At 37.2% G+C, this 19,893-nt stretch overlaps 1 protein-coding gene across 2 annotated transcripts in view; it reads left to right on the top strand.

The window, feature by feature from the left end:
• Nucleotides 1-19,893, top strand: part of SPHKAP (SPHK1 interactor, AKAP domain containing) — a 169,242-nt gene that overhangs the window by 118,650 nt on the left and 30,699 nt on the right. For both annotated transcript variants that reach the window (XM_069104607.1, XM_069104608.1), the window contains exons 4-5: nucleotides 12,842-12,901; nucleotides 15,718-15,852. In XM_069104607.1, the coding sequence (XP_068960708.1) occupies nucleotides 12,842-12,901; nucleotides 15,718-15,852 (195 nt within the window). The remainder of the gene's footprint in view (nucleotides 1-12,841; nucleotides 12,902-15,717; nucleotides 15,853-19,893) is intronic.

The following is a 19,893-nucleotide window of genomic DNA, read 5'->3' as shown; positions in this document are numbered from 1 at the left end:
AGAGAGAGAGAGAGAGAGAGAGAGAGAGAGAGAGAGAGAGTTCTTTTGTAACTTATAGTCTGAGAGAATTACATAGGGCACCAAGAAAGTAAATGACTTAAAACCCATGATCATAAAATTAGTATCTGTGAGAGGTAGTACTTGAACCCAAGTCCTCCTAACTATAAGGTCAACCTAACCATATGCAACACTGTCTGTCTTATCAATGTACACACATATGTGTTTATGTGCATGGTAGATATGTGTATGCATATGTAAATTTCTTGAAAGTTTTCCATCTCCCATGGGCCTACTCTATTGAATTTGAGGTCATGGAATCTTCTCTGTCCTTTGTCCAAGTTCTTTTTTGTTGTTTTTGTTTTTTGTTTTTTGATTTTTTTTTTTAAGCAATCAGGGTTAAGTAACTTGGTCAAGGTTACATGGCCAGTTATTTCTGGGTGTGGTGCTGAGTGTCTGAGCCCGGGATTCGATCTCCAGGTCATCCCAACAGTGGAGCCGATGCTCTTACTCGCTGAGCTACCTGGCCGCCCCTTGTCCAAGTACTTTGAAATGGGTTTTCTCAAAATCTAAAGTATGTGTCAGAGTATGTCCAGATTTTTTATCCACAACTAACATGAAAATTTCCTCCCAAGATTCCCATTATTTCTACCTCAATGACAAGTTCCTCATTATTTGTTAGAATACTAGTTCTCTATCTCTTCTATGAGCAGAAAAAAAAATCCAATTCTTCTTACATATATTTATGTAATACAAATATTTGAAGACAGTACCTGACTCTAAATTTGTACTAGTCACAACAGTTGTAGTTTTGATTTATTGAATTTAATATGAACATTTGAATAAGTAACCTGCAATTAATTTAAAATAAAAGGTTTTAGTTCAACCAGAGCCAAGCCTAATATAAAATACTTCAATAAATATTTAGTGCTTTTCATCATATACAGATCAACCTGAGCTGGCAAAATACCAGCAACTTACTGCTGAGACATTTTCTAGATATTATTGAATAATTAGAGATCATTCAAAAAATGTTATGATATTTTACATACAAATCATCATAATGACTACATTACCATTTTGCATGCACACTCGGATATTAAGTATTAAAGGACATGTAGCCTTAATTTGGAGGAGTTGATCAGGCTCTCCATAGAATTTTTCTACCTCTTCATCTTCCGCAACAGATATTGGTGAATAAGCTACAATTGACTTCATACATGCTTATCAGGAGTACTGCAATACAAACCATCTCGAGTATAGGAACAAACAACATGGAACAATGTCTTTTGCTTCCATCAGATATATTATAAAAGCCAATTTCACTGATTCCTTATTTGCCCCCTCTAAGAGATCCAGTGAACAGCATCCTGCTCTTTAGAGATACCTTACTTTTGTATTCTGTTTTCATTTATAGAGACAATGTCAGGATACGTTTCTGTCCATCCTGTAATATATCAATTTATTTATCACTAGACAAGGTCTCACTAATAGGAGTTTTAATTTAAACAATTTAATTTAGACAGTTTAGACAACTAAATTTATGTCTCCCTCTTCTGTGAATGTCAGTATCAAGCAAATTTCCTTGAAAGATCTAAAAATGGAGAACTTTGTTAGACAATTCTCTGATTATTAAAATCAAGCCAGGAATAAAATAAGGAGATGTGTATTGACTAAGGACAGGTAGGTGGAACAGTGGAGAAATTGCTAGGCCTGAAATCAGGAATACTCTTCTCCCTGAGTTAAAATCTAGCAAGTCACTTGACCCTGTTTGCCTCAATTACCTCTATAAAATGAGCTAGAGAAGGAAATGGAAAATCACTCCAGTATCTTTGTCAAGAAAACCCCAAATGGGGTCATGAAGAATCAATCATGACTGAATAACTACAACATTTTCCCCAAACAAGCTTTGGTATTATCATAATATGCAGTTAGCTAAGCACTTGTGAAAAGGAGAGTGAGATAAGAAAAACTACATCCTTTTCTTCAGTATAGCAAAAGGAGTGCTGGACATGGAATCAGAAAATCTGAGTACAAATCCTACCTCTGATAAACACTGACTGTGTGACCCTGGGCAAATTGTTTAATCTCCCAGTACACCAAGGAACTTTGAAAATATGATAAGAGGGGGAATCAGATTTTGTTTTCTGTTAGCAAAATAAGTTTCCTAATCCAGAGTTTCCCATGATGATGATGATGATGATGATGATGATGATGATGATGATAACTAGCATTCATATAGCATTTATGTGAAGAATACAATTATTCTCTCATTTGATTCTAACAACCATCCTAAAGTGATAGCATTAGTTTCATTTTACAGATGAGGAAATTAAAGCAGGAAGAGGTTAAGTGACTTGCTCATTTATATAGCTATTAAGTGTCTGAAGTCTGAAGTTTAAGTCTTCCAACATAGTTCCTGCAAATACATACACATACATATACATGCATACACATATGTGTGCTTTGTACAAAAGCACTACTTCATAGGGTTATTGGGAGGACAGTGTTTTTCAAATATTTAAGCATTATAGAAATACTAGTTATATTAATATTTTTATGTCTTCTGTCTCCAAAGAGATCTTTGGAAATAGTGATCTCAAAGCCCAGGGTGCAAAAAAATCTGTCTGAAGTCTTAAGCTTTGTTTTGTTTATTTTTGTCATTCTTTTTTTTCTACTTTAAGGTAATAACTACAAGGTAGTAAAATTGGGGAGGAGGAAGGAAGAGAAAGGGAATAAATAGGACTGATCTACTGACAAGTAGCTCTTCTCTAGAATATAGGACAACCTTGTGACATGACATAGCTAATGCATGTATGTAAATGACCAATTCAATTGGTTTCATCATAAGCACAGCTAATGTATTTTTGAAAAGGTAATTGACCAAGTATCCAGAGTCTAGATTTGAAAATACACTGGCAGGCATCTTTGAGCTGGTTGGAAAAAATAAAATCTTTCTTTAAAAGCTTCAAGGATCAGCAGCTTGATAGTCATCAAACCGAATAATCCTGCCCTTACGCTTACACAACCAGATGGCTACATTGTTAGAAGCTGCTGAAAAAGGCATTTATTTGCTTTCCCTTCTATTATAAACCACGAGTCTGCACTTTGGTCATTTTGAAAACTCAAAAAAACTAACATTTCTTAAAGCAATTTGGCATTTTGCTTTTTATGAAAGAATCTCTCTAGGGGTTAGTCTGATTTTCCTCAAATTAACAATGTTCAAAAGAACACATTTTCATGGTAGGTTTTAACTGATTTCAAAAAAAAAATAAGATGAATAGTATGCAGTTTCACTGTGAAAAGGTGCCAATTTTTATTCTTTTATACCAATGGTGATGAGTCATACATATCCCAATCAGGTCAGGTTTCATCAAATTTAAATAAATGAGTCCCTCTAGAATGAGTTCCAATCAATCAACAAGCATCTATAAAGCACCTACTGCATTCCAAGCACAGAGCTGGTACCTCATTGATTGATTTTTGCATTCTGAGGGTTGGGTTCTTTGCTTTCTAGTCCCTGACCACTCTTCACAGGCTGGTACCAGCTGGTGGTAATGAGTCAAAGGGATGGCATCTAAGCAGTAAATCCATCATTTGAGATGCAACATGTTGGCTCTGCGGTCAATATCACTTCTAATATTTATATCTATACTACATTTCCAATATCTTATCAAAGATAAATTTCTTTATTAAAATAACTAAACTAAAGCAAACTTTTACCATCTAAGTAGATGATTACTTAGAGCAGTCTTTAAAAACAAACTCCTTAGATATAGAGGATCACAGATTTAGAACTGGAAGAGACCTTACAAGTCATCTTATCCAACATTCATCATTTGACAGATGAAGGGAAGGGAGTGGAAAATAAATGAGGAAGGAAGAGGGCAAGGGGAAAGAAAAGAAAAAAGGAGATGAGAAGATTTAAAGATAGTACTGTAAAGCAAAAGAGGACAGAGGAAGGGGAAGATTTCCCCACACATATGGGAACAACTAAATTTTGTTTACCTACTCGTTTTATGGAGATACTTGGAACAATTTGACTACATTTGACTCTTCTTGGGCAGGAAAAATTTCATGCAGAAAATATCTACTGCATTTCTTCAAATAAGGATGAAAGTAAAGTGGAAAAATGAGGAGGTACATCACTGTTTCCCAGTAGGGATAGAGATGAATTTGGATAATTGCCAGCTTTCCAGTTTGGTTTAGGCAAATGTCAAAAAACATTAGAGTGAGATTTCACTCCTTTGTGATAGAATTTCATTAAAATGTACTAATATCAATATTGTTAAAATAGTTAAATTGGAGCAACATTATACAGGATACCACAGAATTACAGGCTCATAGAGCTGACAGATACCTCAGAGGTCATTTAATATAACTTATTCCTGAAGAAGAATCTTCCCTCTACAGCATACTGGATAAGTGGTTATCCAGCATCTGCAGGAACTCTAGCTATGGAAAACCCACTACTTCCCAATGCAACCCATTCCCCATTTGGCTAGTTCTAGTTTTTAGCAATATCAATATATCCTACATCAATATAAAAAGCTAACTCTGTGCGGCTTCCATTGATTCTTGCTCTGCCCTCTTAAGCCAAGCAGAGTGAGTATAGTTTTCCATCATTTGAAGGATGCTGTCATGGTCCCCCTAAGCCCTTACCTCTCCAAACAAAGCATCTCTAGCAATTTTAAACAACCCTCAGAGAGCACACCATCATGATTGCCCTCCTTTGAACTCTCCTTAGCTATTAAATTATTTTTCCCTAAAATACATCACCCAGACTGAACATGGTACTTTAGATGTGTCCTCACCAGGAAAATGTATACTGTCACCTTCTTAGTCCTAGATACTAGCCTTCTCTTAATGAAACTGAATGAGGATGAGGATGATGATGCCTGACATTCAAATGGCGTTTTAAGATTTGGAAAGCATTTTATATATGAAATATCCATATATATAATATTTAAGCCTGAGATTAAATTAGTTTTCTTTTGGCTATATCTCATAGTATTAATTCATATTGAGTTTACAGTCAGACCTTTTTCACACAAACTGCTGTTTGTCCATACATCCCCCATCTTGAATATGAGGTGACTTTTTAGCTCAATGGTAATGCTCATTAAATTGCATCTAATTAAATTCACCATAATTTTATAGAGTTTTAAGGTCTTTTTGTATATTGATTCTATCTAACATGTTAACAATACCTCCAACCTCTGTATTATTTGATAAGAACGCCACTCAAGTCATCTATCAAAAATGTGCAACAGGATACAGTCTACCACAGATCCCTGGGTAACTTCACATCCTTTGAACTTTGAACTTGATGTTGGATGATATCCTTTGAGGGTCTAGTCATTTTGTTGTTGTTGTTGCTCAGTCATTGAATAGTCATTTCTTCATGACTCCATTTGGGGTTTTCTTGTTGAAGACACTGGAGGGGTTGGCCATTTCCTTCTCCAGATCATTTTACAGATGAGGAAACTAAGGCAAACAGGGTTAAGTGACTTGCCCAGGGTTATGCAGCTAGTAAGTGTCTGAGGCCAGATTTGAACTCAGAAAGAGGAATCTTCCTGACTTTAGACCTAGCCACCTAGCTGCCCTAGTCTTTAATCAGCTCTTAATCAATCTTGTGCTTTTTTTTTAATCCTTGTGCACATCTCTTCAACTTGTCCTTAAGAATAATATGAATGACTTGTTTTTCTTATGTTTTGTTAAAAATCTGGTATAACGAGAAAGAGTCTTGAAATTGGAGTTAAAGGGCCTGGGTTTAAATTCCCTCTTTGACACTTGCTAGTCATCTGACCTTGAACAAGTAAATTACTTCATCTCTGGGCCACAGGTTTGGTTTTTTTTTTAACTGAAACATAAGGGGGTTGCAGTAGATGGTCTCTAGTTCCTTCTAGCTCCAAACTATTATTCTGTCATTGCATGTCTGCATTGTTCCCAACATACTGGCTTTTTGTGATTACTGTTTCTTTTTCTAGATACTCATGTGCCATCCCTTTTACAATATAGTCTATAATTTTGCTGGGAATCAGAATCAAGCTCACTGCTCCAGAATTTGCAGATTCTACTCTTCATCCTTTGTTATCTGCCCCTTTTTCCAGTTTTTCTCATTTAAGTCAGACCTTAATTTTCTTTTATATTCACATAAGTTTCCTTAGACAAGTCTTTTCTTCCCAACTTCCCCTTTTCTTCATCCAAATTGTTTCTCTTTATGCCTTCAGAACATCATTCTTGAGAACTTTTCACCCTCACTCAGTTAACTTCCCCTGGAGAATATGAGTCTACAGACCTTACCTCTCTCTTCTCTGAACCCTTCAAAATCAGCTCTCAAAACATGTAAGGTTCACCCTACGTGGTGTCATGATTTCCCCTCTTCTACCAGAAATGCTATAGCTCCCTGAGGGAACCTGTTTTGTACCCATTTATGATTCATCCTTTGGAAGAGTAGAAGGCAATGATAGAAGAAAACAAAACAAATAAACAAAACAAAAAAGAATTCCTGCTACATCTGCAATCCAACTGAATTCAATAAAAGTTTATGAGGTATAGAGTCATGTGAGCATACACATTTGGGCATATACATAGTGTTGTTGCATGAAAAGCACTTTACAAAATCTGTAAAGCACAATATTGGGGTGAGGTATTGTTATGGTTAAATAAGTGAATGCTAGATGAGAGTTTTCTGGATATGGGTGTTTGTAAATTTGAAATGGCCTTTCCTTATTTAAATCAATTTCAATATTTGTCTTTTCATACCAAACAGCAAGCATTTGTTATGCGACACTAATCAGTAATATTTTATGGAAAGCACAAATATGCTATGCACCAGCTAATAAAAGAAGTAACAATTGAAAGAATATGATCTCAATAAATCCTAAATACTAGGCTTAGAATGTTATGTAAATGTAAGGTTGCTTATGGCACTTCATAGTATGCCTATATTTGCATGGGATTAACTTTTTTAAAAACATATTATCCTAGTCTATGTCCATACTGAAATTATAACGTGTTCTAGTTTTCCTCTGTGATATTAAGTCTTTTAAATTTCTTCCTTAAATAGGTAAAACTGTCAAAATCTCTGCATCTGAGTCTAGTTGAATGTGGATTAGGATAGTTTTTTTTTTCTTATGGGGGGGGGGGAAGATCCAGACTTGGTCTTTCATCGCTGTAGTGAACTCCCAGTGACTTTCTCAGGATCACATAACAAGTATGATTCGAGACACGTATTCCCACGTATTCCTGATTCTGAGACCATCTCTCTATCCACGATGCCATGCCACCCCCCAAAAATAGTAAGTTGTGTTAAGTACACACACACACACACACACACACACACACACACTTTCAATGGGCCCTGACTTAAAAGAGTGTTTGCAGCTATTTAGGCTGGCTATTTCTAAGGATGACATAAGTGAATATATATATATATATATATATATATATATGCAGATGCAAAATACAATTTGGCATCTGAGGATAAAGGAGACCTCAGCTGGATGCTGATACCTCCATCCTATCACACAATGATTTACAGTTCGTCTTAATACTTCTCAATGAATCCTTGATCCATGTGTCCAGTACCATTTTAGCTCTGACCAATCACTGTGTACTTATTAAATGGACAGATTTTCCCACATTCTTGTCCCTGATTCCTATACATTCTCCTAAATTCTTAATGGAATAGTAACAGGGCTGAGACACTACAGTGATTCACTAGCTAGCAAAAAGGAGCAATTATCCCAGCGCTCTCTCTGTCTACCATTATCTCTGATGACACAATGATCACCTCCCACCGAGCACTTCCATTTCTTTGAATAAAATTAGACCTCTCTGACTTCAAGGTTGCATTATTTTATCAGTACCTCCATCAATGGGTATCAAAACCCTTCAAGCCCTGCCTAAAAGCCTTCATTAGCCACTACAGCTGAAAGAACAATATAATTGGCACTCCTCAGATCACAGTCATTCAATGGACCCCTTGGCTAATTTCCAAAGCCCTTCCAGCTTCACAGGATCCTCTAGAGCTTGAACTAAAAGTGGTATTGACTCCAAGAAATCATTGCCACATCCACAATGTACCACTGATGGGGCTTAGCAAAAGGAAGAACTCAATATAAAGGAGCTGGAGGAGAGGGGAGGGGCAGTACAATGAACAAAGTCCACAGATTATTACCTTTCCCAATTCTTGTTTAGGAGGTAGCATATTCCACCCAGAAACACCTGGCCGTGTGACCTTGAACAAGTTACTTAACCCTGATTGCTTTAAAAAAAAAAGAGGTAGCATATCCTAAGAAATCCACCCTTAGTTGTGTAATAGGTAAAAAATAACACTCCCACCACTGTTTGGCATGCCCAGTACCTGTCAGAGTGTACAGACTAGTTGGTACTGAATAAATATTTATTGAATGAATAATTAGAAGGGGAAAGAGGATGCAAAAGCATAACATAAGCATAGACTCAACACCCTAACCCAAGTACCTTAAAAAAAAAACAACCTTCAAATCACCCAAATCCCACTATTAACAACCATCCATTTTGTGAGTTCAGAATTATAACAAATTACTTGTGGTCTTATATAGCACCTTAAAGCTAAACAAAATTTTTCTCATAAAATCTCTGAGAAATATGGAATACTATTTATTATCTCTATTTTATAAATAAGGAGTCTGTAGCACAGAAGGGTTAAGTGAGTTGCCTTGCTCCTCAGGGATTACAAGGACTTAACCTTAGGTTTTCTAACTCTGGACCCATTCTTGTTCCCCTGGTGTCTTGCTGGATTAGCTTTTCTATCCAAGAAACAAGTATTTCATTTTTTCATGACCAATTTTTGGTCAGTGCCTAAATCTTATGCCAACATTTTGTGAAAATGCTCATTAGGAAATCCCTCATTCATCACGACTGTGTGGCTTCACTAAACCCTAGAGAGCATCTCTTCTAGAGTCTATGTTCCCTCAAATTTGGAAATGAAAACATATCAGTCACTGGTAGGTGGCAAGTTTAAACATCTGGTCCAGCAGTTCTCAAAGTGTCCAAGAATTCTGGGGGTTCAGAGTCCACAAAGTCAAAACTATTTGGGGTAGTTAGTTGGTGTATAGATAGAATGTAGGACCTGGAGTCAGAAAGACCTGAGTTCAAATCCGGCCCCAGATACTTACCAGCTGTGGTACCCTGGGCAAGTCACTTGACCACAATTTACCTCAGTTTCCTTATCTGTAAAATAAAAATAATAATAGGACCTACTTGCTGACGTTGTTGTGAAGATAAAATAAGATAATAATTCAAAGTACTTAGTATAGTTTCTGGCACATAGTAAGCTCTGCATAAATGTTAGTTATTATCTCTGTTATCATTATTTTCATGACAATACTAAGATGGTATTTGTCTTAATATTAAATACCCTTCTCTTTTCCAACTTCATATCTGTGTAAGGCTGAATTTTCTTCATATATTTCAATCAAAACAACATATCACAACAGATGGAGTGTAGAAGTAGATATGAGAACCCATCTGTCTTCTATTAAGCCAGACATTAAAGAAATTTGCAAAAATATGTAAAACAATGCTATTCTCCTTACTAAATTCTCTTTATTTTGGAAAATATACTTATTTTTCATATAAATGTTATTTATGTTAACATGTAATTGCATTTATTGTTATCCTAAATAAATTTATAAATATTTTTAAAGTTTATCAGTTTTGAGATGGTAAAAATCAATAGATAGAACTCACATAAATACAAACTCTTTGGAGTCCTCATTAAATGTTAAGAGAATAAAGGGAGGGGGCGGCCAGGTAGCACAGCGAGTAAGAGCACTAGCTCCAGAGTCGGGATAACCTGGTGATCGAATCCAGGCTCCAACATTTAGCTCCCACCCAGAAACACCTGGTCGTGTAACCTTGAGCAAGTTACTTAACCTCAATTGCTTAGGGGCAGCCAGGTGGCTCAGCAAGTAAGAGCACTGGCTCCAGTGTCGGGATGACCTGGGGATCAAATCCGGGCTGAGATACTTAGCACCACACCCAGAAATAACTTGCCGTGTAACCTTGAGCAAGTTACTTAACTCTGAGTGCTTTAAAAAAAAAAGAGAGAGAGAGAGAATAAAGGGAGTACTGAGATCAAAATATTTGAGAAATACTAATCATCTGTGTTTTCCTTGCCCCATGTCCCCACAATTTCTACACTGTTGAAGAAAATGCAGCCAAAAGGAGGCCCTCTCCACCTAACCCCCTCCATCACAGCATTCAAGGGATTAAAATGCATCCTGTTCAAAATATCCAATGCCTTATTAGAAGTAAGATTAACCTCCTATGAGAGATAAAGGTGCCCCTTCCACATCCCCCTTCCCCACTGTCATCTGGACCAGAGAGTACAAGGGAGACACAAGCTGGGGGGGGGGGAGTGGGGGAGGTAAAAAAAAGGAAGGACAGAGGGTACTAAGTAATATATCACTTTCCTTAAAGGACATATAAAATAAATACAGAATAAACATTTCTAATGAGATAATCACAGAAGTCAGGTTAATGTTATAGATGGGTCCCAGTCACTCCTAACTCACAAGCCTGATTCTCAGTAATCACGCTGAGTAGAATCAATCTGCACAGCTTTAAGACTTCTCATGTCATGAGCCCCTGAATCACTGTAACATATGGTCATTATAACAGGATCACAACCTTGGGGCAGTGAGAAAAGTACTAGATTTAGTATCAGTGGGTCTAAGTTCAAATTTCTAGTTCTCTCTCTAGTCCCATTAGACCTTGGGAACGCTTTTTTCTCCTATCTGGCCTCATTTACTGTAAAATGAGGAGGGTCAGAGGAAATTCTAAGGTCCTGCCAAGTTTTCAATCCCTGATCCTGTTTTAACATCTGGTTCTAACAATTAGCTCTTTTTAAACCAAGGGGCAAGATACAGGCTCCTTAGGTCCCCATGGTTCTCTCCTCTGCTACCTTAGGGAGTTTAGATAAAAAGGACAAGCAATGACCACTCTCAACTCCCAGTTAAAGACATTCCTAATGTTTAGGAAGACATTTGGCTCTCTGCTCTTTCATGTACATCTAACTCTATTTAACCCCTCACCTCCTGGTGCTTAAGGAAAAACTGCTTACTGAAAAGATCTGGGTAATGTCCTGTGTATTATCATGTCTTTTGATAAATAGACACGGGGAGGGGAAACTAAGTAAAGAGCAGACCTTTTCTTTGGAACTCTTCTCCATCCTTGAGGAAGTGGGTTCAACTAGTGACTTCACCCCAAGTTATGATCCAGGGGCATATAGGGCTGTGGCCCTCCTTAATGTTTTCCTTCCTTTCCTCAGCTCAGCCCTACTTTCTCTCTCTTTTTACTGGATGACCCTGGGACTACCGGTTCTCTGTGATCCAGCTCTGGGTATCCCTACTCCTTCTCTGCTACCAGACCCTTAAAATATCTCAGCTCCAAATCTCTATCTTGCTATTTTGCTCCAGTCTGACATTTTACCATGGGACTAAGTTTCTTCAACCAATCTGAATACTTGACTTATAAAACTACTTTGTTTTATCAATGGACCTTTCACACTTGATCTGAAGTCTTTGGTTGGTTGATTGAGATTTGTTCTTAACTCCTTAAAGTACTGGCATTTTATCACTTATTTTAAGTAGGATGGGGGTGACTTTATTGATTTGCTGAGTTGACATCAGCTGCTGGACAGGCAATAAGGACTGACAAGTCTTTAGTCTCCTATTCTCAAGAGCTGTCGGGTCCTCAATCACCTTCGTCAATCATCTATTCTCCTCTCTCTCTCTCTCTCTCTCTCTCTCTCTCTCTCTCTCTCTCTCTCTCTCTCTCTCTCATTCTCTGATAGATAGATAGATAGATAGATAGATAGATAGATAGATAGATAGATAGAATACATACACACATATTCACATATATACATAGATAGAGAGAGGTTGATATCTAGCTATATCTATATATAGTTCTATATAGACTGGCTCCCATGTATACCTAATCCAACACACCACTGACCAAGTCCTAGTTCTGAGATGTCAAATCTGTACATTAAACTCACATTAATACACATAAAATTCAATAAAAGAAATGTTCATTTCCTTTTAAAAGGGCTAGAGGGTGAAGCGAAATAGTCTGCTAGAAGCCATTAATAAGTCTTCTTACTTCTGGGCACATGGTGGGCTTCTAAAGTTTCTTCACAAATCTGAATGGCAGCTATGGAATCTCTGGAGCTCAGCAGAGAGGAGTAGGGAGGTTAGGTGGCCTTTCAGGGTCCCTTTTCTATAATAGTCATGTTTACTCTTCCAGCAGCCTTTTATTAATATCGAGGGTTCAAGAGTGTTTTCTGGGAGCACTGGTCTCAAGGGGATACCCATAGTGAACTTTTATTTCTGTCTCTGATCATCAGGACACTAAATTGGCAATTGCTTACCTCCATGTAAGTCCCTCCTAAAACTCTGTGTTTGACCAATGATCACACATGTTCCCTAATAAAGAAATTCTATTTATCTGAGGTATGAGTAACTCATTCACTTATTAAGAATGCCCAAGCAATTTCTGTAGAAACAGCACCAGCCTAGGAGACAGAAGACCAGATTCTATCACTTCCTAGCTGGGCTTATCACATCACCTTTTAGACTCTGGTTTCTTCATCTCCAAAATGAGAGCAAAATGGGAGGCTTCCAACCTCACAGAGTTGCAATGGCAAACAAATAAGATACTGTTGAAGTGTGATTCAAAAATTGCAGTGCCCTGCGAAAATATGTGTGTCATCAGATTTATAAAGGGTCTAATACTCTATTTCTCTAAACATTTGCACCTCCTAAATTTCTTTTCTCCATCATTGTAGGTGTGTTTTGTGAACCTGGATGTTACCAAAGAAGACTGCAGCAATGAGCACCTACGACAGGTAATAAGCCAGGGCTACCATGACATTCCATAAGATTTCACAGTCTGCGAGCATCCCAACATGATTTGTTTCCTTTTACCTTTTATAAGGGCTGCAGATTCCAGAAGACTTTTGAGAGAAATGATGATCACAACAAAGTTCCTCATTTCCCATCAGGCAGGCAGATGTTCATTTTGCTTTGTCTAAGAAAGTAGTGCCCTAAGGCTTCTCCATTTTCTAAATTGGTGTCTGTCTCCTTCCTGCAGTCCCTGGTAGCATAAATTTGGCATTCTAGAATAACTGACCTTTCACCTGCCTTATGATATGTTTATTGTATTATATTTTTGTGGGTCATGATATATATAAAGCAAACTTCTGAAATGAGACCTATTTGAAGGCATGAAAAATACACACACACACCATGTATAGTCATGCACTAACAAAAACCACCTGTTCAAGCACTGTTTGTTTTTTTTAATTCAGTCTATATTATAGATCAACAAACTAGGAAATTATCGGTTCTCCACAGCTGACAATATCATTGCCACAAAGAATATAAGCTGACATTTTAACTAACCACATCAATGCTCTCTCACTAGAGCTTTGGCAGAATGCTAAGAATGATCAAAATTTCATTTCACTTTCTTTTCTCTTGTGTACCTTCTGTTCAAAATGTTACTGAAAATGCCCACTGTCAGGAACAAAAGGCAGGCAGCAAGAGGGCCTGGATACCTCACAGACTGGATGAGCAGCCCCTGGACAATTTCCACAGGATGGTTATAGTTTATTACCTTACAGCTCCTTTCTTCTAGCAAACTCTGTTGGTCCTTTACATGGTGGTAATAAAGCCCATTCTCATGTGGCATCATACTAATTAGCAAAAGATAATGCAACATGACAAGATTCCAATCCACTAAGAGCATCAGGGACAATCAATGGAGACACATGCAAAGGACAGGGAAGCATTTTATGCAGATGCCAAAAGGAAAGGATGTTACTTTGAATGGTTATCTCAAATCTCATGCTTTGGAACCTTAAGGCAACTTGTCATCGGAAGCTTTCTCCTACAGCTTTTGAACATCAGCAACTTTTCTCTCCTGCTTAAAGTGATCTATTTACCACTTGTCTTAGGCTATTAGAAATCACTAAATCTATAACCTTAGTTTGATTTTCTAACTTCCATGGTTTTGCCAATTTCCCCTGACTCTTACATGCCCTTCATTAGGGAAAGGCCCTATATCTGTCCAGGGCACTACCATTTTCCAAGTCAACCAAGTTCACAACTTTGTGAGCATCACTGACTCCTCCCTCTAATTCACCCCACATATTCAATCAGTGGTCATATTGTTCTTTCTAGGTATGATATCTTCTGCCTCCATCTCCTTTTCTTTCCACAACCACCACCATGTTTCAGGCCCTTCTCACTTCTCACTCAGACTCTGGATGTAGCTTTCTAATTGGTCCTCCTGCCTCAAGTCTTACTAATCCATCCATCATAGAGAAGCCAAAGTGATTTTCAGTAAACTCCAGTGGCTCCCTAGGTTCAAATCTGAACTCCTCAGTTTAACATTTAAAGGTTTTCACAATCTGACTCAAACCCATCTTCCCATTCTTATTACTCTCTTTCACCCATTGGTCATTGCTGCCCCTCATGCATGACCAGATCCCATGCCTTTGTACTTGCTGTCCATAGTACTTGGAATGCACTTCTCTTCTCACTGGCAGCTCTTTAAATTCCTCATTTACTGTGGGAAACATCTCAAGTGCTAACTTCTGCATGACCACATTCCTGTTTCCTCCTAGCTGCTCCTGCCTCCACCTCAACAGCTGCCTTCTCTGATCGGCTTGTGTGTGTGTGTGTGTGTGTGTGTGTGTGTGTGTGTGTGTCTGTTCTCATCTGTTATAATGTAAGATCTTTGATGGTAGAAACTTCTAGTTTTGTCTTTAGAGCCTCAGCACCTAGCACACCACCTCGAACACAGGAGGCACTCAACAAATCCTTGTTGATTGAGTAGCTGATTCAAAACCTGGGAGAGTTTGGTCTTTTATGGCATTATGATGGAAATAAAGCTGGCAATTTCTTTTTTCCCAGCATAAGAAAGTTACTGACTACTCTCTCAGAGAAAAATATCTATTCTCCCTTTCTACCAACTAGTTTTACATAAAAAATCAGACACAAACTTCTTCAGTAATCAAATACAAACTGCCACCTAGTCAGCTAAGTACTGTCATGGGGAAGAACACTAGACTTGGAATCAGAAATATCTGAATTCAAACTGAACCTCAGACTCTTTCTACCTGTGTGACCCTGGACAAGTCATTTAATCTCTCACCTGAGTTTCTGCATATGTCAAATGAGGATAATAATAGCTCTTACCTAATAGGGTTATTGTGGGGATAAAATGAGATTATATATGTACTGTGGTTTGCAAATCTTAAAAGTATTATATAAATGCTATCCACCTATCTATTATTATTATTATAAAACAAGCTCCTTAAAACCTGGACAGTTTTATAGTTAGATATATATATATATATACATATATATATATATACTCATTTAAGTCTAACTGGAATGCCCAGGTTTCAATTCAAAGCTATTTCTGTTTCTTTCAACTTCAGTAGAAAGAATGTCCTTATCCTTGTTTGTGGATAAATGACTTTTTACAAATAAAGCAGCTTTGAGACACTGGGATGGGGAAAAGAGACACAATTTTCCTGAAAGTATTTTGGTTGAATTTGTTTTGAATTCAGTTGAATAAGTCATTGCATGAATACCCTCATTTAAATAACTGGATGCTATAAATCTAAACTAAATTAAGATTCTTACTCTACAGAAGTTGGTCAATGTGTCACCGGATCTCCCAAAGCTTATCAGTTCCATGAATGTCCAACAACCAAAGGAAAATGAGATTGTCCTTTTGAGTGGATTATCTTCAGGAAACCTCCATGCTGATTTTGAAGTTTCTAAGGTAAGAATGATAAAATCATCTTGGTGAGGAAGGAAGGAAGAAGGTGGAATCTCCCTTAGAGACAACCATGCTTTTTTCAGATTAAATCTAATATCAGAGCTTACCTTATCCCAATTCCTCTAACATGAGCCTGAACAGACATTAGTGAATGGAACCAAAAATACTAAAGTTCATTTTTGAAGACTAACAGACTTAAACACAAAAAGCAGATCACAAGTGAAATTTCTTCAGGTGTTGAGATCAAAGAAGTTTTATCTGTCTTACAGAATAATGTTCACTTATATTCATAGTGAATAATGTTGCCAGGGGTCTGGTTGTCCTATCAAACACTATTAATGTCCTTCACTTTTTTAAAGGAAAAACCTTAAACAAAGCCTAAATGTAATGTAATTTACCTGAGTCCATACAGAAAGTTATTAGTAGGCAGTCTAACATTCCAGCAACCACTGGTTCTCAGAAGCTAAATACCAGAGGATGATGAAGAGTGGGGAAAAGGGAAATGAGGAGAATTGAAGGGGGCAGAAAGGAAGGATGAAAATTAGGTCATAATCCTATGCAATTAGAAATGAGTGTTTTCTGAGTCTTGGTACCCTAATATATCAGAGAAAAGTTAATCATTGGTGGCTTTGTTTTTTTTTCCACATGCAAACCTTTAAAATTTTTAAGTCTATGGTTAATTAGTAGATTTCCTCATTGGGTTTCAGATTTTTGTCCAACTCAGAAAGATTAGGGACCATTCCATAGTTAAATTAACTTAATATGTTGGGAATAATAACCTTAAGGATTATATTCAAAGGAAATCTGCTATAAAATTTCTCATATTGGTAGAAATGGGTCTTAGGAATTACACTGCTAATTGGTAAAGATTTAGGGTTTATAGAAGCCTAGAATCATAGAATTGGAAGGGATCTTAAATGTCATTTAACCCAACCCCCCATTTTGATGCAATACTATTGTCTATAACATCCCTAAGATAGTCATCCAGACTCTATAAACATTGCACCTGATGAAGAATTTGCTCTCTTAGTGTATCTAAGCTGCCCTTAGAATCCCTAACTTCCTTCAAAGCTCAGTTCCAGCAGGGCCACCTCCTACAGAAGGCCTATCTCACCTCCCTTCCTTCCCCCCAGTTGCTAGTGCTATCCCTCAACAGAAATTACTGGCTATCTATTTTGCTAGTACTTTATATCACTTTTTGGTGTACATGCTGTTTCTTCTTCCTACTTTCAGTAGTATGTGAGCTTCTTAAGGGCAGTGATTGCTTCTTTTTTTTAAAGTCTTCTGTTTTTAGGTCATTTTTAGTTTTTGTATAGGGCACTTAGGTAGTACAGTGGAAAGAATGCTGGGCCTACAGTCAGAAAGACTCATCTTCCTGAGTTCAAATCCAGCCTCAGACACTTACCTGTGCCCTGTGCACAAGACATGTGACCCTGTGCAAGTCACTCAACCCTATGTGCATCAATTTCCTCAACTGTAAAATGGACTAGAGAAAGAAATGGCAAACCACTCCAATATCTTTGCCAAGAAAACCCCAAATGGGATCATGAAGAGTCAGACAGGACTGAAAAACAAGTACAACCACAAAAGCCTTTGTATCCCTAGATTCTAACAAAATGTCTGACACATAGTAGGAGTTTAATAAATGTTTGTTCTTTTAATAATATTGCTGCTTTAAAATACAGTAATTCCAAGTCTGATCGGAAAAGTTGGAGTGTTTTATCATCAGAAAAAGAGTAATCTCAGTCAGACAAGAAAGCAGCAAAAGTAGAAATGTAAGGGAAAGTGACACTGCCCTAGCATCTCTGACCTCTGAGTACCTTTATTTACTTAAGGTCTTCGAGCCTCAGACCCAGAATTGAATTCCCACCTCCACCCCCACCCCACCCAGACCCCATGATGAAGCAACAAAAAAAAAATGTCTAAATAAATATATAAATAAATAAACATCTTTTTAAAAACCCATGAACATCTAACTCTCTGGGATGTAATATTAACCTGAGAATGTTATTTAACTTAACAGTAACATTTCAGGTGATATGGCTTTTATTTCCAGTGTCAGATGAATTTAGCAAAATTGAAAGTTGTTTTGAAGTCATTCATTCCCACAAAAGTTTTCACAACCCTGGTGTTGATATGCTATACTTTATTAATGTAAGTTCTGTAAAGAAAAAAAAAGATTTAAAAAAAAATATTTCCATCAAATACGTCATTTGATGGAGAATGTAATCTCCTTTTATACAAAAGGAAATGCTTAAAAGTCCTGCTCAAAGTCAAGTTGACCCTTGTAACCATATGGGCTGCTCAGGAATCCACAGGCAATGGAACTGCTTTACATTAGGGAACAGAACAGACCTGGCCTTGATGAGCTCATCAGGTTTCACCTGGCTTTGGTGGTATGTAGTTTTGTCAGAAGATAGATGTCACTTAAGGAAATTCACCAAAGGGTGAGCTAGTTACAAAGAGGCACTAATGTACTTGACTGTGAAAATTAAAATCTTTGAAATGTTTGAAATTCTCAAAAGAGTTTAATATGTCATGCAACCCAAAGTGGTAATGATGGCGCTTAGTATAGGGCTGACAAAGTCAAGCTTAGAATAACAGATGTTTCAAAAACCCTGCACTGCAATTTGAGCAAACCAAAATTATAAAACTGCTCTCCCACCCAAAAAAAAGATAGCACATCTGTGTCTCCAGCAAGGTCTTGAATTATTTTTTTTTCTTTCCTCTATATTTCTCATTTCCAAAGGAGTTCTCATTTATGTGGGGAAAAAATGAGTAGGTTGGTAGGGCCAGCCCCAGGCAAAATTATGCAGTAGGCGAAAGTTGTCTTCTTTGATTCCTTCCCACTGGTTTTTTTTTTGAGCACTCTGCCTTCTTCTTCCCAAACTCCATGTCCCTGGCCTAATTCTCAATTTTTGCATGTTTCAATCCTCTTAATGCTTATGGTTTCCCCCAGCTACACTATATTTAAGTTGTGTTTAAATTCCAGATTTCTTTTACTCCTTTCCTTATGTGTAAGGATAGCCTGTCTGACATCAATAATGGGTTACAAGAAAACATCATGTTACAGAAAATAATACAGGGGCCAGTTAGGAAAATTTAATCCAATGAAAAATCAACAAGGTGCAATGGACAAAGTGCTAAGGTTTAGAATCAGAGCTGGTAGAAAATCTCAGTTCAAATCCTCATTCATATCACTCCATTTGGAATCATGGGTAAGGCACAAATTCTTTGGGTCTCCATTCCTCATCTGTAAAATGGGGAAGAGGAGGTGAGGGCGGGGCATGGTGGACTAGATAATATCTAAGGTCATCTCAGTTCTAATTCTAAGAACCTATGTTCTCAGTGGGACAGTGGGATTTTTGTGAAATTTCAATCAGGTTTGGTTACGATATAGTAACAAAATTACTGCTAAGTGATTACTGCAAACTTGAGGAACTCTGGACACAATAAGGAATACTGTGTTCCATTCTGCATTCAGCCTTTTAAGAAAGACATCCATAAACTGCTGTGTCCAGAAAAGTACCACCATGAAGGTAAAGGACCTTGAGAGAGAATTCCATATCATTTGAAGGAACTGGGGGGATTTGCCTAGAGAAGAAATATGAGAAGTGTTTTGGAGTATTTGAAGAACTATCCCATGAAAGGGGCGTTAGTTGGTTTTACTTTGTTTTGTTTTCTGCTTGGTACCAGAGTATGGAACTAGAAATGATGGGCACATGGTTCAGAGAAGCAAAAGCAGACTTGAGATAAGGAAACTTCCTAATACTATCCATAAATGGAAGAGTAAGAAGGACTATCTGTTTGGAAACGGGTGCCTCTTAATATAGTGTCTTCAAACAAATACTGGATGTTCACTTACTGGGAATAATGATAAAGATAATATAAAAATAATAATAGCATTTATGGAGCACCTTACTATAAAACACTTTACAGATGCTTTCCCATCTGATCCTCACAACAATGCTATGGGGTATATGTTATTATTGTCTCTCTCTTTTTTTTTTAAATTTATTTTCAGCTTTCAACATTCATTTGCAC

This window comes from Petaurus breviceps, unplaced genomic scaffold (genome assembly GCF_028583685.1).
Source record: "Petaurus breviceps papuanus isolate PSGF00001 unplaced genomic scaffold, PetGlider_PUasm1.0 688, whole genome shotgun sequence".
NCBI lineage: Eukaryota > Metazoa > Chordata > Mammalia > Diprotodontia > Petauridae > Petaurus > Petaurus breviceps.
This window is presented reverse-complemented; position numbering and strand designations above follow the sequence as displayed.